The sequence below is a fragment of the Moschus berezovskii genome, chromosome 10 (genome assembly GCF_049115385.1).
Source record: "Moschus berezovskii isolate FMDL1 chromosome 10, NW_MosBer_1.0, whole genome shotgun sequence".
Taxonomy (NCBI): Eukaryota; Metazoa; Chordata; class Mammalia; order Artiodactyla; family Moschidae; genus Moschus; species Moschus berezovskii.
Window position 1 is genome coordinate 98,911,243 of NC_142469.1, and position 24,435 is coordinate 98,935,677.

At 40.9% G+C, this 24,435-nt stretch overlaps 2 protein-coding genes across 4 annotated transcripts in view; one reads left to right on the top strand and one right to left on the bottom strand.

Moving 5' to 3' along the window:
• The window catches only part of TFB1M (transcription factor B1, mitochondrial), a 61,468-nt gene that overhangs the window by 6,117 nt on the left and 30,916 nt on the right, over positions 1-24,435 (bottom strand).
• CLDN20 (claudin 20) lies at positions 121-10,619 on the top strand. Of its 3 annotated transcripts, none has more exons than XM_088840855.1 (3): positions 121-565; positions 6,664-6,732; positions 9,864-10,619. In XM_088840855.1, the coding sequence occupies exon 3, from the start codon at positions 9,960-9,962 to the stop codon at positions 10,617-10,619; it is 660 nt and encodes a 219-aa protein (XP_088696981.1). In that variant the 5' UTR covers positions 121-565; positions 6,664-6,732; positions 9,864-9,959. The 3 variants fall into 3 exon arrangements, 2 of the variants coding, with proteins under 2 accessions (XP_088696981.1, XP_088696982.1); XM_088840856.1 differs by having other exon boundaries at positions 121-549; XR_016038462.1 differs by lacking the exons at positions 6,664-6,732; positions 9,864-10,619 and adding an exon at positions 3,448-3,651.

A 24,435-nucleotide genomic window follows, 5' to 3' on the forward strand; every position in this document is an offset into this window, starting at 1 on the left:
AGGCTGGAGGCGGGTGTCCCACTTCCCCGGCCAGGGTGTCTAGGACGTGACTGGTTATGAGCTCAGAGCAACACTTTGGCCTCGTGGGAGAACTGGGGTAAGAAGCTGTGAAATCTCAGATATTGCCAGCTCAGATCCTGAGTCAACACGGTCCAGGGAACACTGAAGACTGTACAGCCCTGTTTCTGACTTTGAGATGATCGTAACATGTCAGAGAGCTCAATAACTACCCCACAGAAGGGTACAGAAACAATACTGGCCATTATCTAAGAAAAGGTCTTCAACAGCTCCCGTGGTGTTCAGGACCATTAAAGGATAAGCCACTGGAGAGGAAAACCACTGAGGAAGTTACGGTTCACTCAGCCAAGACACGACCACAGCCGGGAGATGACAAGGAATGACGCGAACAAAGGACGACTACAGGGAATAATCGACTCCAGAAGCAACAGAAGGGCTCAGCCTTCAAGGCAGGACTGCCTCAGACGGGTGCGTGTAGACGGCCTGAAGGGTCCAGAGATCCTGAGGCAGGAGAGTCACGTTTGGCGTCGGGTGAAACGAGAGTCGGGTGAGCACCCTGGGGATGCCTGGTTTCTCCCTAACTAGTGCTGGCTCGCTCCCTCAGGGTGCCCATGCCCATGTCTCTGTCAGGACGTCCTGGGCCCTGCGGCTGCACCTTCCCCCAAGAAGGGTAGCGGTCACAGTCACTACTGCCTGTGATATTATAGTTACGCAGCTTGGAGAATGCCTGTTTTTCCTCTTTTCCTTCTTAGAATGATACAAAAAGAATAGATTTTAAACAGTCACAGTGTTTACGCTTGGAGCATAAGCATGTAAGAAAAGTGAGTGAGCTGAGGGCACGATAAGAAATAAGCCTGAGAGGCCCCCAAAGTCAGGGCAGAGGAGGGAGAGGGCTTTTTACTGTGTATATTATGTAAATACATGTATGTATGTAAATTAGGCCTACTAGCAACAACAAGACATATGAGGGTTTCTTGGTCCCAAGGAAGGGAACAGTTTTGGGGAGGTGAACACTTAATTTTAAATATAAGAGGAACAAGAATGCACAAATACTGGATTAGGAAATTCTGTTAACTTGGAGGTACTGAATGATCACAGGGAAAACACCTTTCTAAAACCACAACCTTTTCCACAAACCATGACTTTAGTGTTTGTGTAACATCCCCTGGAGGCCCTGGGGACTGAGGAGGTCCCTCTAGGGACTGAGGGGGCTGCGGCCAGGGCCTGACCTCTGGTTTCGTTTCATGGCTCCAGAGAAACTCCAGCACCTCTGAATCGGTCAGCTCCTTGGGGGTGACTTCAATCTATACAAACTCACCAGGTAGTCAGTAACTGCTGCTGCTATAAATATTACTATTACTATACTGAGAAGACAGATAAATGAACATGGATGCAAATCTACTAATTCATAATGATTCACAACTGTCAAAGAGACATGCAAGTTGACTCGTCAGTACAGTCTCTTCCTAAGAAAACTACCTCAGGTGCAAGCTCTTACGCTGCGAAGGCTTGCAGAGGCACGGAACAGGAACACGCTCACGCGGATGCTGCTGCCATGGTCACTGGTGCTCAGCCTGAGGGCCCCGCCACTCCTGGGCACAAGGTGCAGGGCACCGGCTTCTCCCGGTCCGTGTGCTCTCAGCACCCAGACCCGCTCTCCTTACGGAGGTGCCCTCTAACTGTGTTCACGCTGTGCTGCTCTTCCTGTTTCTGACTTGAAAGACAGTCTGTCTTTGTAAAGACGAATTCCATAGCTACCAGATCTTCCATACCTTCACATGCTGATTTTACTAGTTTAACTCACGGAGTTTGGGGGACCTCCTATGTATGTAACCAGAGATATAACAAATAAAGAGAAATGATGGAAACATGTAAGCTCTCTAGTTTGGCAACATCACTAAGTCCACACGAACCCACGCAGGATGGCAGAGCGTGGGCCAGGACTGAAACGCAGGGGACCCAGGGGGCAGAGAGGAAGCACAAGGCAGGCAGGCAAAGCGGGGAGGAGGAGGGGCGGTGAGCCGAGAGCCAGGCCGAGACGAGGGGCGCTCAGGCCACAACCCGAGACAGCACCAGCACGTGAGGAGTCTCCAGAAAAATGTCCTGGTTTTCAAAGTAACACACAAAGCGAACAACAGATACTCACAGGGTGATCTCCAGGCGTCACTGCAAAACCCAGAGACTGTCTTCATATTCTAAAATAATGTGATAAAGACACAGAAAGCAAATTCTCAAGATCCTTCCACATGAAGACATTGGAAAGGAGCAACGAAATGTTGGAAAATGAGGCAGTAAATAATAGAAATATGGCCGTGTAAGCCACATCAGAAACACGTGTCTGAGTCGCACAGAGCCGCGTGGCCTCATCAGACATTCGGGAGCACACGGTAACTAGAGAACAGTCATCTTCATTTAAACACAGTCCTCACTGTAATCGACTTGTCTACAAACCACCAATTCTAAAGGATCACGTGTTCAGGGCAGTCTAAAGCATTATTTTAAATAAAATGACTGTAAAGGTGGAGAAAAATAAAGCACTGATTGTGCTCATAGCTGATACTGTTAATATTCCATGATGGAGTCAAGAAGAGAAACATTCTTTTAGGATTAAGTCAGTCACTTTAAATTTGTGGGTCTGGAACAGGTCAACTATCTTGATCTTAACCTAAACTTAAATTATTTTTTAAGGTTGAAGAGAAATGAGAAAATACACACAAAAAAATCAGAACCTCAACTTTCCACTGGAATTAAGTAGGCAGTATTTTAAACACATACAGACTGGGCATCATCCCTGACACAGAACTGAAGGCCCCAGGGCGGGGCCTGGGCCCCAAGGCTTTTCTAAAGCGGGATGATGCTCTTGTGTGGGCAGCAGTGAGAGACGCGGCTCTGGAGAACCACCTCCCACAAAGGCTTGGTATCGCTATTTCTTCTCCAACATTCAGTTAAACTACTGATTCTTTAAACAAAAGCTTGTCTGAATATCCACAATGCTGTCACTGAGAAAAATACACCAAGGGAATCACATGTCATTTTTTCTTAAAAACAGATAAATGAAAACATTTTAAAGAAAACAGTTGGGACTGCTGAGTCACCAGCCAGCTACTCTGCAGAGTCACTTGTGGACTTGGCATGAGTGAGAAGCAAATGTTTATATTTCAGGCTACAGAAGTGTCAGGGTTCATTTGTTTCCAGAGCTTAATCCAGACCACCACAGAAAGGAGCGACTCATATTATAATGAGACTTGAAAACACATTCTGTTCTAAATGGGACAGGGCAGGGCTATGTGTACAGAGCTTCAAAAATCACAGTATTCCGGGCTTGAATCCCACATTCCTGCTACTTACTCATTTTATGGACCTTATGTAACTTCTCAGGAACTTAGTTTTCTCACCTCTAAAACTGAGACGATTTCTTCTATCTCACAGACTTGGTTTAAGAATTAAATACCAGGACTTCTCTGGTGGTACAGTGGATGGGAGCCTGCCTGCCAATCCAGGGGACATGGGTTTGATCCCTGGTCCGGGAAAATTCCACAAGCTGCTGATCAAGTGGGCTTGTGTGCCACAACTACTGAAACTCACGCACGTAAAGCCTGTGCTCCACATCAAGAGAAGCCAACTCAACGAGAAGCCCCCCGCTCGCTGAAACTAGAGAAAGCCCATGTAGCAACAAAGGCTCAGTGCAGCCAAATATAAAAAAAATTAAATAAACACCGTATTGCCTCAGTACTAAAGAGTTGCAAAATTTATTAATGACAGTCTCATTTAAAAATTACACTTTTAATCGTGTAAAGGTAATGTATTATTGTTATTTTATATACTCAAAATCAGTTTCTGAACTCATTCAACAACTATCTATCGCACCTTGAAGATAAGCCAGGCACCATTCCTGGCACAGAACTGGCAATTAACAAGACAGCAGGAAATCCTTGCCCTTGTGAGGTTTACATTCTAGAAGTCTGAAGCCAGAGTAAGCAGGACAGGGGCCCAGAGGTGGTAGGTTTCTTGATTTATTTTCAAGTTTTGGAACAAAATAATTTGTTGATTGAATGGATATTGGGTATTGAAACAAAGGATGCTTTTAAGATCCAGGGATGCATTTGCTGGGAAACTGGGGAGAATCGCTGCGGGGAAGATCAGGGGTTCAGTCCTGTCCCTGACAGGTCTGAGACATCTATCATTGAGTCACATCGCCAGCTGGATATACAAAACTTGGGTGTTCAGTGGGGAAGGGCTGGGAAGAGAGACGTACTAAGATGAACAAAGATAAGGTTTACCTGGAGAAGCCTCTGGACTTAAAAAGATTTCTCTGTACTCTCTACATTGGCAGAGGATAATTATGTCAATGAATTACATTTCTCTATGCACTTTTACTTTCTACTTCCTTTCCCATGGGCCTCACTGTGTGGCTTGTGGGATCTTAGTCCCCCCACCAGGGATCGAACCGGCCTGGGCCATGTCTGTGAAAGCACCAAATCCTAACCTCTGGACCACCAGGGAAGTCCCTCTGGCTCCTTCTTTATGTAAGAAATTCTGCCTTGTGTTAAAGGTCTATAGTTAATGAAAGTTCTTTACATTTCAGACGTTTGCCTTTTAAAAACAGGTGGTTAAGGGACTTCCCTGGTGGTCCAGTGGTTAAGATTCTGTGCTTTCTTTCAATGCAGGGGGTGGGGTTTTGACCACTGGCTAGGGTGGAACTAAGATCCCAAGATACTGAGGTGTGGCTGGGGGTGGGAGAACACGCAGTTAATACATTATAGGATAAGTGTACTCATCAAGACAGAAAAAAAAAATCAAAAAGTTCTTGAAAAAACTAATGTACAGGGACTTCCCTTGTGGTCCAGTGGTTAAGAATCTGCCGGGAAGTGAAGGGGACACAGGTCTGATCCCTGGCCCGGGAAGATCCCATGTGCTGTGCAGCAACTAAGCCCAAGTGCCACTAAACCCACGTCTACTGAAGCCTGCGTGCCCCTAGAGCCCCTGTGCTCCACAACAAGAGAAGCCACCGCGATGAGACGCCCGAGCGCTGTGATGAAGAGTAGCCGCCACCTGCCACAACTGAAGAAAGCCCAGGCTCAGCAACAAAGACCCACTGCGGCCAAAACTAACTAAATTACTTTAAAAAAAAAAAACAAAAAAAACCCCCAAAACGTACATTAAAGCATGCTGAAGCCATTCGCCCTCAGGAGGCTGTGTTCTGCCGGCAGCCAGAGTGGGGAGCAGTCCCCGGCCCCCGCCCCACCGGCCAGGTCAGCCTCAGCACAGGTGAGTGCGCACAGCCAGCGCACGAGGAGCGGAACAAGCCGAGACCCTGACGGCACCTGGCGGCTCCCCATGCAGCTCTGACAGCAATGCTGTTAGCGTCAGTGCCCGAAACTCCGCTCTACTCCATCCAGCGCTCATACAAAGAACTGCCTACATAGCTCCATGAGATAAAAGAAGAAGCGAAGTCTGTATATCAGATTACAACACTGTGGCTAAAAAACAAACGCATACACATTCAACTTCAAATAGGAGAAAACAATATGTATCCTGCTAAATGCCAGACTTAGAGAAGATTAAAACCAACCAACAAAAATCTTAGAACTATCCAGATAACTGAAACATGCATTTTTATTAGTCACTGATTTTAAAGAAATGAATAACATTTAACATGGCTATTAGCAGTAGTAAAAATTTAAACATCCAACCACACGTAAAATTATCTTCCATCTCATAATGGTTGTAAACGCACAGCTTGTAGAATTAAAATTACTGAGGTAGAAAAAAATGAGAACCCAAAGTAGATGAAGATGAAATATGTGTGTACCATTATTCATGGTCTAGCACCTCAATGTTTGCTTCTGGTTTCATCTAAAATGTTTCATCACATTATTTCAATGTAATTTCTTTACAACATTTTCTGAAATCTCTTTATTAAGTTATACTTTAGAAATCTTTCTCAGTATTAAGGCTAACAGAAGAAAATTCAGGATACCCACCCCTCACCCCTCCTGAAAAAACACTTGGAGGTTTACTGACCAGATTCTAGTCATCAGCTGGTACTGGGTTTTCTTTTTACTTTTATCAAAATATATATATTTAAACCTGTCTTTTGAACGTTTAGTCTGAAAGCTACCAATTTTTTGAATCTTGATTTCACACAAGTCAGAAGCACCAGAATAAAAAAGAAAGTCTCACTTAACTATCATTTGCAAAGCACAATCTAGTTAAAAATATTTCATACCATTCTTTAATTGGGGACATACAGTAATAAACTGTATCTTCCAACATAGATAAAAATTCAAAAATAAATTATAACTGTGGACTAAAACATAATATTAAAAGAAAAGAAAGTCTGTGAGCGCCCAAATAATTCCTCCTCTGTATATTGTGACACAAGAGCATTTTCAGCTTTCAGGTTTCGACAAATCCTGTTGTAACAACAACTCCCTCCCTTCCCCGCCTCTCTTGTCTTAATTCTCCCACAGCTCAAAAAATGAGATGGAGAACCTGGTATTTATCTTCTAGCACCATCAGCAGTTTTCCCCTCTCAGATTTCTGTGTTGCTCGTTGTTATTTGCAAGTTAACTTGGTGGAGTTTTATCATTAATATTCAGAAGCTGTGAATTGAGCCTCATGTATGTGGTGTCTCTTTATCAGACCTTATTGGGGTTCAACTGAAGACTACTGACAGAAGAGAGTTAAGATACTGAAGGCTACTGACAAAAGGTATGGAAAATGAGAAGCTTCCATAATGCCTGGGGATCTAAATATAGACCTTCAAGTATAACTTGGTTTGAATTATAAGTTGTAAAGCTGTTTTTAAATGCTAGATTTGATATAAATAAATCTTGTCTGGAAAACTGACTTTACATTTTCACGAAATCCAGTTCAGAATTTCTTTGGGAAATAGCTCATAAATTTAACATTATAGGTTCTGTTCTATATGCAGCAGATTTTGGAAGCATTAGAGTGCTATTTAGAACTAAGTGTTTACATGTGACCTCTCTGCTTTTGCCTACTTTCACAGTATTTCACCACCACAACCACTGAAACAAAGTATGCCTTTATTCTCTATGAGAGAGAAATCTGAGAGAACAGGCCACAAACTGTACCATGCTTATGGCTGGAGACAGAGAGAGAAAAAAAAAGATTTCATAGCAATAGCTAAGATGCCAGTATATTTTTATGAAAGGAAAAGAGTGACCTTCATTTTGGAGAATGAATTCTAAGTTTTTTATGCAGAGGAAAGCACTTAGGAGTCGAACATTCACTAGTAAGCAAGCACTGTGCTAACTTAATGCAATGTCATATTGTTCGCACTGATCCTGGCCGTCTGTAATTCATCACTGCCAGCACTTGTTAATTTAGATGAACAGGCTGTCTGCAAGTCACACTGTAATTTATAAAATGTATTGGTTAATGGGAAGAAGAGAGCTGTAACTGGGACGCTGAGCACAGACTGATCAACACATAAAGGCTACTCAACCAAAGTGGAAAAAAGAAATGAGATGCTCAAAGGGAATGCTAACAGCAGTCTCACTCTTGAAGAATCCCTTAAGCTAAGAGTGGTCTGAGAAGGCAGCAATTGAGTGAGCTGGCTAGAGTCTGAAATGTTAAAACTCAAACCTTGTAACAGCTGTTATGAAACTACAAACATGTGCTTTATTTTTTTTTCTAGAAACCTTAACTTTTATTTTGGTCTCAGATATGAAAAGAAATTTGGAAAACAAAGAATGAACTGTAGGATGGCAGGCAAAGCTGAAGTACTCTGATGCTACTGACTCTAAGAATTAAAAAATCTCAGAGAAATCTCCTGAAACTGTAGAAGTTACATTTTAAGATTATGAACAAAAATAGAACAATTGAATTCAGACAGCCCAGGATTTAACCTCTTGGGGAATCAATGTTTTTATAACTATACTGAACTATACAACTATATTCAAAGTAACACAGGCATGCAGTCGCATTACTGTAGATATTTCACAAAAGCCAGATATGATGGACCTCAGTGAGTCTGTGAAGCTAAGCCATTTGCTCATTTGCCTTAATTCCCTCTGGAGTCTCTTTTTCTCTTGGTGAGAAAGGGAGTAAGGGAAGTTGGCCATTAACAGCGGTTTTTGCCTCCAAATGTAGCAGCACTGTCCCTGTTTCCCACAGGAAGCACACACGAGGATTTTTGCCAGGAATTACTGTGGTAGGTAGAGGGGGATACTCAGGATGCTGAGAGGGGCAGAAGCGGGAAGCGGGCACTGCCGATCTACTGCTGAGGCGATCTACCACCTAAGTATCCTAATCTGAAACAATGGTGATGGCCAAGATTATAGAGCTTTGGTTTCCTTCAGCTCTAAGAGCCTATGAAAATGAATGAAATCGGCCTAAGGAAGGAAGAGGAAAAAAAACACCCAAATGACATTAAATATCAACTGTCATATGACATAAAAATACTAATAACAATGTTAGTTATAATTTACTGAGTACCTTCCACGGGTTAGATAACTTCACTACTGTATTTACCTCCATGATACAGACACTATAATCCTCCCACTTTCCAGAAGAGGATATGAGACAAACGGGGGTTCTGGAAAGCCAAGATTTGACCCAGGTATTTTATTAGATTCAGAGCTCATACTGCCTTGTGTGAAACAGACACGAATCATGGTAGAGCCATTCTAATACATCATTTATAAATTAATTTGGAAATGCACAAAAGTCAGTTTTGTTGTATTTCAGAAACTATTATATTTTCCTCAAAGAAGGCAGTAAATATTGTCAGATTAAAACACAGCAAGCACTATCTTTTCCCTCTTATAAAAAGAAAGGGAGGGAGGGAGCAAAGAAAAGTGTGAATTATTTTTGTTACTTTCTCAAATACAAACGATGTGGTTACTTCTACTTTGTACTTTCAAGATCCTATGTCACTACCTCTGAATCATTTAGAATAACCGGCTTTGCAGCAGACTTCATTTGGGTCAGGGAACGGTTCTGGTCTCCACTAGAAAGGATCTCACTTTCTTAAAAGCAAAAGACACTGGCTCAATTGTTTCAGTTTTGAGTAACTTATACCTGAAGGGAAGCAATGGCATGCCTTAGGTAAAGACTTTGCAAATTGGAAATCAGAGATATCATGCTAGTGAGTTTGAATTCTTTCTACTACTTTCTTTAACAATTCACTTGGGCCATGTGAATGGCATGGAGAGTGTTTAATAGATTTTTAAAATAATCATTTTTCAAATACTGAAAACTTTTCTAATATATATTTATAAATCAATTTTAACATATGAGTTTATTCTTCCTTATTACCAATAGAGTATTTTAATTAGAAATAAAGTTTTTAAAACCTGTAATGCTATTAAAATCCTTTATCACCTATCCTACAGCTGGAATTCAATGCCTAAATCTCCTAACAAGGTACAGGCCTACCCTATAGACAACTTCAGCAGGGTTTAAACTTTAAATAAAAGTACTACATATTAAATAACTACCAAGAACCTACTGTATAGCACAGGGAATGCTACTCAATACTCTGTAATGACTTATAGGGAATAGAATCCAAAAAAGAGTGGACATACGTATAACTGATTCACTTTGCTGTATGGCAGAAGCTATAACATGGTATAAATGAATTATACTCCAATAAACACTTTTAAGAAACAAACTGGACATCTCCTTCCTTGACTCCATGTACCAAGCACCACCTGACTCAGGAAGCGTCAGCCCCGGGGGCCTGGTGTGAGCGTCTCTCCTGGGAAGCAGTGTCCTCGCCCCCTGTGGAGGCCTATCAGGCGTGTTCTCGGTTTTCACTGCTCACAGAAGTCTTTGTTCTTTCTTTCAGTCCTGATCTTGTCTTCTTTCCCCAGCCTTTTGTTACCTGGTTTTCTACTGTGCAGAAATAGCTACAATTCTGACCGAGAGCCGTCAGGGCTCTCTAGGAGGACAGAGGTCGTAGCGACGTCATGGCCTCGGCGGGTGTCCAGCTCCTGGCTTTCGCCCTGGCCTTATCTGGGGTCTCTGGAGTTCTTGCGGCCACGCTGCTGCCCAACTGGAAGGTGAACATGGATGTGGGCTCCAACATCATCACGGCCATCGAGCGGCTGGAAGGGCTGTGGATGGACTGCACGTGGTACAGCACCGGGATGTTCAGCTGCACCCTGAAGTACTCCGTCCTGACCCTCCCCAGCCACGAGCAGGCTGCGCGCGCCGCCATGATCCTGGCCTGCATCCTGTCTGTGGTGGGCATCTGCGCTTCCACAGTGGGGATGGAATGCACTCGCTTAGGAGGGGACCCGGAAACCAAGAGGCATGCCTGTTTTGCTGGAGGAGTTTGTTTCCTGTCTGCAGGGACCTCTGGTTTAATACCGACTGTGTGGTACACAAAGGAGATCATAGCAAACTTTCTGGACTTGACGGTTCCACAAAGCAACAAACATGAGCCTGGAGGAGCCGTCTACCTTGGAATCATTTCGGCCGTGCTGCTGGTGATCTCTGGCGTGATCTTCTGCACATCCTGTCTAAAGAAGAATTCGGGACCTTTGCTCCACCCCTGCAAGCAGCCACCTGTCTCCACCGCACAGCCAGAGGACAGTTTGGCATACAGCCTGAAGGACTATGTGTGAAAAACTGTGTGATGCGCATGGAATTTTTAGGTGCCTGCTGTGACTTTTGTCTTTATTTTAAATACCAGAATTGTGCTTAACTTTCTCTACAAGGAATGTGAAATATTTTAAAAATGAAGTTTTTCAAAATGCCAAACTTCGTGTACAATTATATGTTTTACATTATTTTCATGTTTTATCTAAAGGTTGATAAAAGAAAGAGGTTCTGATTATATTAATAAGGCAATTATTTCACAGCCTTTTCTTCTTAAAGATAAACTGTTGCTACATCTTACTAACCAGTACTTAATTGGACTTCATAAAAGAACTAAATTGCCAAGTATAAAAAGCACCTTGTCCTGGTGTAATTCAGGATATCATCTGCTTTTGCTATCTCTGCCTGACAACCCCACAGTAATTTACTTCTGTTTTCAAGCTCCACTGTATGATGGCACCTTACACAGAGAAGATGTCCACTTGTTTCAGAGGTTGCTCAAACCCCAAGTCCCCATCCACTCTGACCTCCCAGAAGAGGGCATCTTTTACATTTTAGGAAATATAATCTCCATACAATATGGTGTTCAAAGATTAGATGGAAATAAAGGAAACTGGTAAATGCTACCACAGCAAAGCAAAATCAAACTTAACCCAAACTGAAATCTCTAGGACTTTTAAAGCATTATGTATAAGCTAAGTGAGAACAAGAAGAGTTTAAAATGCTTATGAACTGCCCTCTTCTGGCTGCCAACAAGAGGACTCTCCAGATTAGGTTCATTTACCTTAGCATTTTTGATTTACCCCTATCATTTAATATCACACTGATTAGTATTTGAATGCTAAAAGTTACTTTTAAGTTGTCATTTTTTCTTCTCAAGTTTGATTCATGTTAAAAATGTTTTTACAAATGAGCTGCTTCAATTAGTTAATGCTTATAAAAATGTTTTAAAGAATAAAGGATGCTTTAAAAGTTAGATTATATGTAATTCAAATGTTTAAAGAAAATAAAAACTGGATTTTCCAATGTGCAAAAGAAACACTGCACACGGCTGTTTCTAATAATTTATTCATTTAAGCTTAGTTATTGTTCATAATATAATGGTAAAGGGGGAAAGGTTACTTCATTATGCATTAATAACTCAAAGTGGGAAGTTATCTTTTATGTGAATAAATAATTTTGAATTGTGCATATGAAGTACAGACTAAAATATTTTACACCTATTTTATTTGGTAGATCATTCTCTCCTGTATCATCATCAAAGAGCTAAAATAAAGACATGATTTCACATGGGAATTAGGAATGCATTTATGTATATATTCCTTTTGAGTGGTCAAAATATCTTCTAAGCAAATGTCATCTATATTTTTAGCTATATGACTTGAGAATATACTAACTATTGACTTTCAAGGATTTCCATCATAGTGTGTAATTTTGCAAAACTTGCTGCATATTTCTGTTTACCTCCAATAATTTTGTTTATTTCATTGTGCTTTATAAATAAAAAGTATCATCTGCAAAAAAGCAATTTTGTTTCTTCCTTGGATTTATATTTATTGCTTATTTTACTCGAGTACATATGAAAGCATAACTAAGTGAATTATAATTAAGCACAATTAAAATGGATTATAATTGTAAATACTTTTTTTTCTCTTCAACACTTGTTTTATCTGATTTTTAAGGAGGACAACTCTGGTATTTTTCTAATATAAAACTGACTTTCAATTTATATATTTTTCTTTTAGACTCATCCATTTCCAAAAAGCATTTGAAGCAACTTAAAATGCTGCCCCAATAAATACAAAAACCAAAAAATAAAGAAGACAGGCTAAAATCACAAAGAAAAGGAAGATAGGATGCTATTAAACAATCCTGGTTTACAGTTGTTAAAGCAATTATATATGAACTTTAGTTTTGAACTTCCCAGGTAATCAGGTCAGAGAAGGCCACGTAAGGAATGTGGTAGCTTTGTCTACTGGCAGAAACCAGAGCTGTGGGTGGCACCACAGCCCTAGCCCGGCTCCCCAGCTGTTGTGGGTACTGGATGCTAATGGCTCACGGATCAGGGGCTGCCTCTACGGAAGGTCAGGGCGCCACTGCCTCCAGGAGGTGGAGCCAGGTTGACTGACAGTGGGACAACAAGGTGCTCCCCTGTATCTTCTGAGGGCCCAGCCAGTGACTAAGCTTGTTTTACCGGAGGTTGAGGCCTCAAGAGCTGGGGGCAAGTGCAGCTGAAAGTCTCTAAAATGATGCTGTTCTCAAAGGTCACGTGTGGATGCCCCAAAGTGCTGACCTTTATATCAGGGGTGCAGCATCTTTAATTCATCTAAGATTGTACTGACACAATTTTATGCTTTCAGTCTGTACTATGTTAGGATATTACTTGCTCCATATACCATACTTCTAAATAGACAAAATAAGACATAAATTATATGTCTTAAAAGTTATAATCCACATTACTTTATTAGGATATTACAACTTAGTCCATAAATAATTGTTTATAACCATAACAGTAAGCCTCTTAATGAAAGTGAAAGAGGAGAGTAAAAAAGTTGGCTTAAAATTCAACATTCAGAAAACTAAGATCATGGCATCCGGTCCCATCACTTCATGGCAAACAGATGGGGAAACAGTGACAGGCTTTATTTATGGGGACTCCAAAATCACTGCAGATGGTGACTGCAGCCATGAAATTAAAAGACACTTGCTCCTTGGAAGAAAAGCTATTACCAACCTAGACAGCATATTAAAAAGCAGAGGCATTACTCTGCCAACAAAGGTTCGTCTAGTCAAAGCTCAGGTTTTTCCAGTAGTCATGTATGGATGCGACAGTTGGACTATAAAGCTGAGTGCCAAAGAATTGATGCATTTGAACTGCTGTGCTGGAGAAGACTCTTAAACAGTCCCTTGGACTTCAAGTAGATCAAGCCAGTCCATCCTAAAGGAAATCAGTCCTGAACATTCATTGGAAGACTGATGCTGAAGCTGAAACTCCAAAACTTTGGCCACCTGAAGCAAAGAACTGACTCACTGGAAAAAGACTCTGATGCTGGGAAAGATTGAGGGCAGGAGCAGAAGGGGGCGACGGAGGATGAGATGGTTGGATGGCATCACCGACTCGGACACGAGTTTGAGCAAGCTCTAGGAGATGGTGATGGACAGGGAGGCCTGGCGTGCTGCAGCTCATGGGGTTGCTAAGAGTCGGACATGACTGAGTGACTGAACTGGTAACAGTAAGATCTACCTTTAACTGTCTCCTTGTGTGAGATACTCCTGTTAGGCACTGCATATTGATTATTTCTATTGCTCACCAACAACACTTCAAGGGTGGCATTATTACCCTATTTGATATATTAAAACTCAGCCTATTAACATGACCAAGTTCTCAAAACTAGGAGCACTGGAATTCCAGGAGGACCAGCTGACTTCAAAGTACTTCTAGCTCTTCCACTAGTGTCTCTGTCACATCAATCAGAAGGGCCTGCTGCAATTCTCAGATTGTGTCTAAGTGACTTTTCTACTACCTTGGAGTATAGGACAGTGATGTGGAAAGGATGTTAAAGCAGCAGATCCACGACCATAATTTATAACAGAAAAAAGGTGACATAAAATTTTGAGGGAATAGCTAATGGCTCAGGATTTCTCACACTTGAGTATGGCAGTCTCTCAGTATCTGTGGGGCACTGGTTCTAGGACCCCCATGGATTCCAAAATCAAAGGACACTCAAGTAAGTCCCTTATACAATGTGGTACAGCATTCGCACAGATCCTACATACATCCTCCCAAATACTTCATCTCCAGATTACTTATAATACCTAATACAAAGTAAATGGTATGTAAATAGACGACAATAAGTGGCGAATTCAAGCTTTCCTTTTTGGAATGTTCTGGAACTTTTTTTTCTCTTTTTAATCTGGGTGTTGACTAAGTCTACCAATGTGGAGCCATGGATATGGAGACCGACTACAATGTGCAGTCTGGTTGAAAAAATTACTGTGCAACCCCAGAAACGTACGGATTCTCAGGGTTTTCAGATGCCAGCTTGAGAGACTTAATCTTACGTTCTCATGGAAGCATTTTTCAACTGTCTACTGCAAAAGAGATTTTGTCTTCTAATTGGTAAACTAACGTTATTAACTCAGTGAAAGAAAAATACAAAATTATAAAAAATTCTAACTTAAAAATCCGTTTACTACAAGTTGTAAGAAAAATTAGAAAGACAAATTAGTCTAATTTTAAGAACCTAAGAGATTGTGTTTTAGAGTCTGGCAAGAGTTGAGTGAGCTGGTTGAGGTTGTAATAGGTTTATAGCAGTGAAAGTTCTGTCATTAAAACTTGATTAAGTTAAAGACTGATTATTAGAAGGGTTAACCGATTCTCACCAGAAAAATCCGAAGATAGTTGTAAGTAAGCCTTTCTTGTTATATCAAAGGAAATTCTCCAAATCTAATTCTTAGAATTTGATTGAATTTTAGTAAATTTCTTCTGAGCATCTACAGAGAATTAACTTCCCTCTTTCAGGAATCTGCCTGCATCTCTATTTTAGCACTGAGCATATTCTGTCTGTGTTGTGCTTGAGAGTTTATCTTCTTGTGTTTAGCTAGCAGGACCGCCATGTACTGTTATTTTTTTTTATCAATTCTATCTAAAAACTCTTCCCCTTTCTTATGAAAACGAATTCTTAAAGATTTGCTCAATGTTAACTACCAGTCAAATATTTTCTGGCTTTCCTCTGGCTTTACCGATTTGCCCTAATATGGTAAAACTACTTCAGAGAAGTAGCATATTCTTTCACAACTAAAATTTAATCATTTGTTTCCTTTATAATAGTACATTCTCTCTCCCTTGATAACCATTTTCTTAGGTTACAAATAAATCACCTACATGTATTATTTATAACACAATAAAAACTAAGCAAAGAAAATGGCTGTATGCTTAGTTTTCCAAAAAAGCAAACATCCTCAGTGGGGCGGCGGGGGGGGAAATCAAAGACATAGCTAGCTATTTTACAAATAATAATTTCATAAGGCCTTAATCCTGGAGGGAAAGTACTTTTAGTTAACTACATGTGTGTTCAGTCACTCAGTTGTGTCCGACTCTTTGTGACCCCATGGACTGCAGCCTACCAGGTTCCTCTATGGAATTTTCCAGGCAAGAATACTGGAGTGGGTTGCCATTTTCTTCTCCAGGGGATATTCCTGAGTCAGGAGTTGAACCCATGTTTTCAGCACTGGCAGGTGGATTCTTCACCACTAAGTCACCTGGGAAGCGCTTTAGTAAACTACATGTGGATCTTATCCTTTTAAATAAAAGATAAAGTTGATAATAACCTCCAAACACCATCAATTACTCTCAACTAGGTAACTAAAACAAAGATAAACCTTCCAGTAAAAATATTCTAACACCCACCCTAAGAAACCTCTGGTAAAAAGCCTGAAGATTCTGGATGACAATGATAACCACCAATATAAAAGCCTAAAAGTAACTGGGTCTTATACTATTGAAAGTCTTATATACACACACATATATATGCTTTATAAGAGGAGAGAAAGCTCTATGGTGACTTGGTCGTCATTACAGTGGCCACCTGTTCTAGGACAAAAAATCCCTGAGAGCACCAATGTGTTAAATCTGATGAGCTAAAAGATATCTCTAAACAAATTCTGTCCAGGATCTAATAGGATCTATTATTTTGGAAGAAGTTATTTACAATGTCTGAAAGCTTGAGATGCTGAAGGAAGGTAATACTGAGTTTGATTAAGAAAAAGATGACAATTAGGTCCGCTATAAAAGTGGCAGACGGACTGAATTCCTAAGGTCCCGGGTAACTGTGACTGATGTGCAGCAGAGGAAGGGGAAGGTGGCAGCCAAGGCCATGGAGATGCCTCAGATCGCAGCTCAATGTGCGTAAACAGGTTGAATGCTATTGGTCAGGGCCCCATTCTAAATTTATAATGCACACCTACACCTAAATCTAAAAACCACGTAACACAATTCTTCATGATATCTACTTATATCAGTGAAGGTCAAAGAATCTAAAGGAAGCTTTGCAAGACTTTATATTTGAGTTTTAGCAAGAAGAAAACTGCTCCTCACTAGCTGTGAACTCCTGAAGGGAGATGTCTGACTTCTCATTCCTAGGCACCACCTGCCTAGCTTAGGGCTTTTCATGCGGTTGGGGCTCAGAGTACCTTCAATGAAGAAATAAGATTTTACAGTACATGTATGTCCTGTAGCAATTCATCCAGCAGTGGTTTTGCTAAACTAGACACTGGCTTATTGATTTGTATTTCTGGCACAGAAGCTTTGTTTCTGTAATTAATTAGCTTTTATTATTCTGTGATTAGCATATAATAGTCAGAGCCTAGTTTAATATCCAACTATTTTTCCACAGATGACTGATCACAAGTAAAGCTGTCAAAACAAAGTTTCTCAAAAAAGTGGGGGAAATCATGATAAATAAAAAATATTTGGATTCTGATAGTGACATCAGTATCTTGGCAGCATGAGTCGTTTCTTTCAATCCTCTCATTTACAATTCATCATTCACAACAGACCAACTAGCAGACTTCCTGCGCTGAAGAAAGTAGACAGGCTCCTGGAGGGGGCTTTGGGCCCAAAGACGGTGGTGAGCCGACCCTACCCCTGGTGACTTGATGGAGGCAGGGGTAGGGGAAGCAAAACTGGAGACTGAAATCCATGGCGGACACGCAGGGCATAGAGAACTTGTGGAGGTCAGCCAGACAGGGAGAACCAGGCACGCCACTGGAGCGGAGCAGAGACCAGCCTGGAGGTGACGAGGAGAAACTCGAGGAGTCAGTCCCCCTCCCTCCCCAGAGCTGAGTTTTCATCAGGACAGTGAGAACTTGCCTCACAGAGGAGATGGAAAGAGAAAGGGGTGAGTAGCTGACTGCCTGGATGTACAGGTTACAACTGGAGGGACCCGATTCTCTGCAGCAGCATCTGGATTTTTGAGGAGAAACCTCATGACTGAGGGGAGGGAGAGGAAAGGGAAAGAGGCAGCCGAGAATAACAGAGGGTAAGGAAGCTACTGTTACCTGCTGTCTGCCTTGGATCCCTGGAAGCATCCCCACTTGGGGTCCTCACTGGGCTGTGAGCATGCAAAGCCTCCAGCGCTAAGCCCAAACCTCCCTCCACTCTACCTCCAGCTTTTCCTACAGCATTTAAAAAAAAAAAACCACTCCCCCCCCCCCCCCCAGAGTGTAGCCGCAAAACCAGATCAGATAGACACCAAAAACCTGAGCTACAGTGCCACCGTCTGGAAAGCAAGGGTTTCTATTACGTTTACCAAAGTAAACAAGTAAGTGTATTACTTTAAAAGCAACGGCAAAGACACATTCAAGTCAAACACAATGAAAATCAGGGTAATACGGTGTCACAAAAATAAAATGATAGTTCTCCAGTAACTAAACTCAAAGGCACAAGATATTGTAATCTAACTTATAAAGAATTCAAAATAGCTGTTATGATGAAATTCAATGGGCCACAAGTAAACTCAGAGCTTTCCCCTGGTGGCTCAGATGGTAAAGAATCTGCCTGTAATGCAGGAGAAACAGGTTCGATCCCTGGGTTGGGAAGATCCCCTGGAGAAGGAAATGGCAACCCATTCCAGTATTCTTGCCTGGAGAATTCCATGGACAGAGGAGCCTGGTGGCGGGGGGGTGGCTACATCCAATGGGGTCACAACGAGTCACATACGACAGAGTGACTGACACTTTCACTTTCAAACTCAGAAAGGCAATTTGGTGAACTCAAGAATAAAATTAATGAACAGAATGAGTTCTTTACCAAAGAGACTGAAATTTTAAAAAAGAACCAAATTCTGGAGCTGAAAAATTCAATGAATGAGATGAAAAATACATTAGAAAGCTTAAGAAATAGGGCAGATCAGACTGAAGAAAGAATTAGCAACTTGAAAGATGGGAATTTAGGAATGACTCAGGAGTGAGAGAACATTTTTAAAAAGTGAAGAAACCCTAAGAGAGCTATCAGGTATGAGGAGAAAACCAAATATAAGAATAACTGATCTATGAAGAGGAGAAGAGAGCAGAGGGTATATTCAGAAAAATAATTGCTGACAGCTTCTCAAACCTGGGGAAAGAACTTAGCATACATGTCCAAGAAGCTAAAAGAACATCATATCACCTCAATATAAAAGACCTTATCCAAGATACATTATAATGAAACTGTCAAAAATCAATGATAGAGGAAGAATCTTAAAGGCATGGGGAGGAAGTAACCTACAAAAAAAACTCTCTCTGGGCTAACAGCAGATTTCTCACCAGAAACATTACAGGCCAGGAAGAGAGTAGAATGACATATTCAAAGTGTTAAAAGATAAAAATCGCCAGCCAATTATCTAAGTTATCCTTCAAATATGAAGAAGAAATAAAGGCTTTCCTAGCAAACAAAAACTGAGGGAGTTCACACCACTAGACCTCCTTGAAAGAAATCGTGAAAGGAATTCCTCAAACTGAAATAAGAATACATTCAGTTCAGTTCAGTTCAGTCGCTCAGTCATGTCCGACTCTTTGCGACCCCATGAATCACAGCACGCCAGGCTTTCCTGTCCATCACCAACTCCTGGAGTTCACTCAAACTCATGTCTGTACATCCAGCCCTCTCATCCTCTGTCGTCCCCTTCTCCTCCCGCCCCCAACCTTTCCTAGCATCAGTCTTTTCCAGTGAGTCAACTCTTCCCATGAGGTGGCCAAAGGATTGGAGTTTCAGCTTTAGCATCAGTCCTTCCAATGAACACCAGGATTGATCTCCTTTAGAATGGACTGGTTGGATCTCCTTGAAGTCCAAGGGACTCTCAAGAGTCTTCTCCAGCACCACAGTTCAAAAGCATCAATTCTTCGGCTATCAGCTTTCTTCACAGTCCAACTCTCACATCCATACATGACCATTGGAAAAACCATTGCCTTGACTAGACGGACCTTGGTTGGCAAAGTAATGTCTCTGCTTTTTAATATGCTATCTAGGTTGGTCATAACCTTCCTTCCATGGAGTAAGCGTATTTTAATTTCATGGCTGCAATCAGCATCCGCAGTGATTCTGGAGCCCAAAAAAATAAAGTCTGACACTGTTTCCACTGTTTTTCCATCTATTTCCCATGAAGTGATGGGACCAGATGCCATGATCTTTGTTTTCTGAATGTTGAGCTTCAAGCCAACCTTTTCACTCTCCTCTTTCACTTTCATCAAGAGGCTTTTGAGTTCCTCTTCACTTTCTGCCATAAGGGTGGTGTCATCTGCATATCTGAGGTTATTGATATTTCTCCCAGCAATCTTGATTCCAGCTTGTGCTTCTTCCAGCCCAGCGTTCCTCATGATGTACTCTGCATAGAAGTTAAATAAGCAGGGTCACAATATACAACCTTGACGTACTCCTTTTCCTATTTGGAACCAGTCTGTTGTTCCATGTCCAGTTCTGACTGTTGCTTCCTGACCTGCATACAGGTTTCTCAAGAGGCAGGTCGGGTGGTCTGGTATTCCCATCTCTTTCAGAATTTTCCAGTTTATTGTGATCCACACAGTCAAAGGTTTTGGCATAGTCAATGAAGCAGAAATAGATGTTTTTCTGGAACTCTCTTGCTTTCTCCATGATCCAGCGGATGTTGGCAATTTGATCTCTGGTGCCTCTGGCTTTTCTAAAACCTGCTTGAACATTTGGGAGTTCACGGTTCACATATTGCTGAAGCCTGGCTTGGAGAATTTTAAGCATTACTTTACCAGTGTGTGAGATGAGTGCAATTGTGCGGTAGTTTGAGCAATCTTTGGCATTGCCTTTCTTGCTGCTGCTGCTGCTGCTGCTAAGTCACTTCAGTCATGTCCGACTCTGTGTGACCCCATAGATGGAAGCCCACCAGGCTTCCCCGTCCCTGGGATTCTCCAAGCAAGAACACTGGAGTGGGTTGCCATTTCCTTCTCCAATGTGTGAAAGTGAAAAGTGAAAGTGAAGTCACTCAGTCGTGTCCGACCCCTAGCGACCCCACGGACTGCAGCCTACCAGGCTGCTCCATCCATGGGGCAAGAGTACTGGAGTGGCTTGTCATTGCCTTCTCCGATTGCCTTTCTTACTGACAATAAAAGAAAAAGTTCACAATACCCTGGAAAAGGTGAAAAATAGAATTAGAAAACGTTAATTAACCCTATTAGAATGTTATGGTATGTTAACCACTTAATTATAGCATAAACGCTCAAGGAAAGCTATTTAACTTCTCAATAAATTCTCAGCACCAAAAGAGATTAATTGTGATAAAGACATATAAGTGGAAGAGTAAAAGGGTAGAATCGTTATAGACAAAAAAAGATAAGGTGATATCAGCATAAGAAGAACTATTTTATTTCTGAGATGTTTTTTATGTAAGCCATATGTTAATCACAAAGCCAAACTCTAGAGTCATGAAAGACAGAAAAGGAAAGATTGAGTAAACGACCATGGAAACCTACCACATTAGAAAGACAGACGGAATCAGAGAGGAAAAAAACAATGGTGATACAAAATAACCAGAAGGCATGAGGAAGAGGGCAGTGGTAAATCCTGTCACTAATCACTCTAATATAAATGAACTGAACTCACCAATCAAGAGACACACAATGACTAGATGGATTAAAGAAAAACAAAACCAAACCCAACATTGCTCATGAAATACAAGTCAAAACCACAATGAGGTATCATCTCACACTGGTCAGAATGGCCATATTGAAAAAGTCTACAAACAATAAATGCTGGAGAGGGTGGGGAGAAAAGGAAATCCTCTTACAGTGTTGGTGGGAATGAAAACTGATAAAACCACTATGGAGAACAGTATGGAGATTCTTAAAAAACTAGGAATAAAAATACAATAGAACTCAGCAATCCAGCAACTGGGCTGGAAACCCAGGACTGAAGAAGATACCCAATGTTAACTGCAGCACTATGTACAACAGCTGGAAACTGAGCTGGAAACCAGGACTGAAGAAGATACGCGATGTTAACTGCAGCACTATGTACAACAGCTAGGACAGGGAAGCAACCTAGATGTCCATCAGCAGATAAATGGACAAGGAAGTTGTGGTACATGTACCCAGTGGAATACTACTCGGCTATAAAAAAAGAAATGCATTTGAGTCAGTTCTAATGAGGTGGATGAACCTAGAACCTATTATACCGAGTGAAGTCAGAAAGAGAAAGACAAATACCATATACTAATGCATGTATATAGAATCTAGAAAGACGGTACCGAAAATCCTATGTACAGGGTGGCAAAAGAAACACAGCATAACAGAATTTTGGACTCAGTAGGAGGAGGAGAGGGTGGGATGATTTGAGAAAAGAGAGACACATACATTATCACAGGTAAAATAGGTAACCAGTGCGAGCTTGATGTATGAAGCAGGACACCCAAAGTCAGTGCTCCGTGACAACATGGAGGGAGAGGGTGCGGATGGGGAGGGAGGGAGGGTTCATGTATACCCACAGCCACTTCATACTGATGCATGGCAAAACCATCGCAGTAATTACCCTCCAATTAAAATAAATTAACAACAACAACTATACGCTACCTACAAGAAGCTCATTTCAACTCTAAAGACATACATAGGCTCAAAGTGTAGGGCTGGAAGTAGAAATCAAAAGAAAAGGGGCCGAACCATTCGTGTATCAGATAAAAGAGACTTCAAGCCAAAAACTGATAACAAGAGACAAACAAGGTTGTTATATAATGATAAAAGGGTCAATACATCTTTAAAATACAACAATAGTAAATATATATATACTCCCAACATTGGAGTACTTCATTAAGCAAATACTAAGGGATAAATAGATGACAATGCAGTAAGAGTAACAAACTTCAATATGCCACTGTCAGCAACAGATAGATCATCCAGACAGAAAATCAACAATGAAATGTTGGAATTAAATTACTCTAGAGTAAATGGACTAAGGATATAAAGAACATTCCACCCAACAGCAGAATAATACACATTCTTCAAGTGCACATGGGACATTTTCTAGTATAGATCATGATAAGGCACAAATCTCATAAAATTAAAGATGGAAATCACACCTATTATCTTTTCTGACCACAATGGTATTGAAAGTAGAAATCAACAAGAGGAAAGCTGGAAAATCTACAAATATGTGGAAACTAAATAACAGACTTCTGAACAACCAATTGGTCAAAGAAGAAGTCAAAAGAAATAAATCTCAAATAATAAATGAAAAGACAACATATTGAAAACCTGTGGAATGTAGCAAAAGCAGTTCTGAGATGTTTACAGCAATACATACATATATTACAAACTTAAAATATCTCAAACAACCTACCTTTATACCTCAAGAAATTAGAAAAAGAACAAGGTTAGCAGAAGGAAACTAAAGATCAGAGTGGAAATGGAGATTAAAAAATGAAAAAACAAAACCAAAAGTTGGTTCTTTGAAAAATTAAAATTGACAAACCTTTAGCCAGACTAAGAAAAGACAAGACTCAAAATCAGAAATGAAAAAGGAGACATTACAACTGAGACTACAGAAACACACAGGAACAGAGGCGACAACCAGGAACAAATTATATGCCAACAAATGAGACAACTTAGAGGAAATCGATACGCTCTTAGAAACACACAACCAACCAAGGCTGAATAAGGAAGAAACAGGAAATCTGAACAGACCAATAGCAAGCAGAGGTTGAATCAGTAATCAAAAGCCTCCCAACACAGAAAACCCAGGACCAGATGGCTTAACTAAAAAATTCTACCATTCAAAGAAGAATTAACATCAACCCTTCTCACACTCTTCCGAAAAACTGTGGAGGAGGGAATATTTCCAAACTCATTCTATGAAAGCAGCACTCACCTGAAAACAAGGCCAGATAAGGCTACCACAAGAAAACTGTAGACCAATATCCCTAATGAATACAGATGAAAAATTCTCAACAAATATTAGCAAACCATATCTGAGAACACAAAAGAAGGATTATATACCATGACCAAGTGAGACTCATCCCTGGGATGTAAAGATGATTCAACATATGCAAATCAATAAACGTAACACATGACACATTAACTAAATGAAAGAAAATCATGTGATGATCTCACTAGATGCAGAAAAGGCATTGGACAAAATACAACTTTAAGATGAAAACATTTATAGTAATGATAATACCACCATCAGGGTAACACATATAAACCTAGATGTTTGGTCATTCTGTTTAAGGGGAAGAAAAATCAGATTAGGAGCTAACTATCCACTCAAGAAAATTAGAGACACCAAGGGAACATTTCATGCAAAGGGCTCGATACAGGACAGAAATGGTATGGACCGAACAGAAGCAGAAGATATTAAGAAGAGGAGGCAAGAACACACAGCAGAACTGTACAAAAAAGATCTTCATGACCCAGATAATCATGATGGTATGTTCACCCACCTAGAGTCAGACATCCTGGAATGTGAAGTCAAGTGGGCCTTAGGAAGCATCACTATGAACAAAGCTAGTGGAGGTGATGGAATTCCAGTTGAGCTATTTCAAATCCTGGAAGATGATGCTGTGAAAGTGGTGCACTCAATATGCCAGCAAATTTGGAAAACTTGGCAGTGGCCACAGGGCTGGAAAAAGTCAGTTTTCATTCCAATCCCAAAGAAAGGCAATGCCAAAGAATGTTCAAACTACCGCACAATTGCACTCATCTCACACGCTAGTAAAGTCATGCTCAAAATTCTCCAAGCCAGGCTTCAGCAATACGTGAACCATGAAATTCCAGATGTTCAAGCTGGTTTTAGAAAAGGAAGAAGAACCAGAGATCAAATTGCCAACATCCACTGGATCACCGAAAAAG

Bases quoted from the DNA above. Each gene is read 5' to 3' on its own strand.
- CLDN20 (XM_088840855.1), top strand. From the start codon at position 9,960: ATGGCCTCGGCGGGTGTCCAGCTCCTGGCTTTCGCCCTGGCCTTATCT.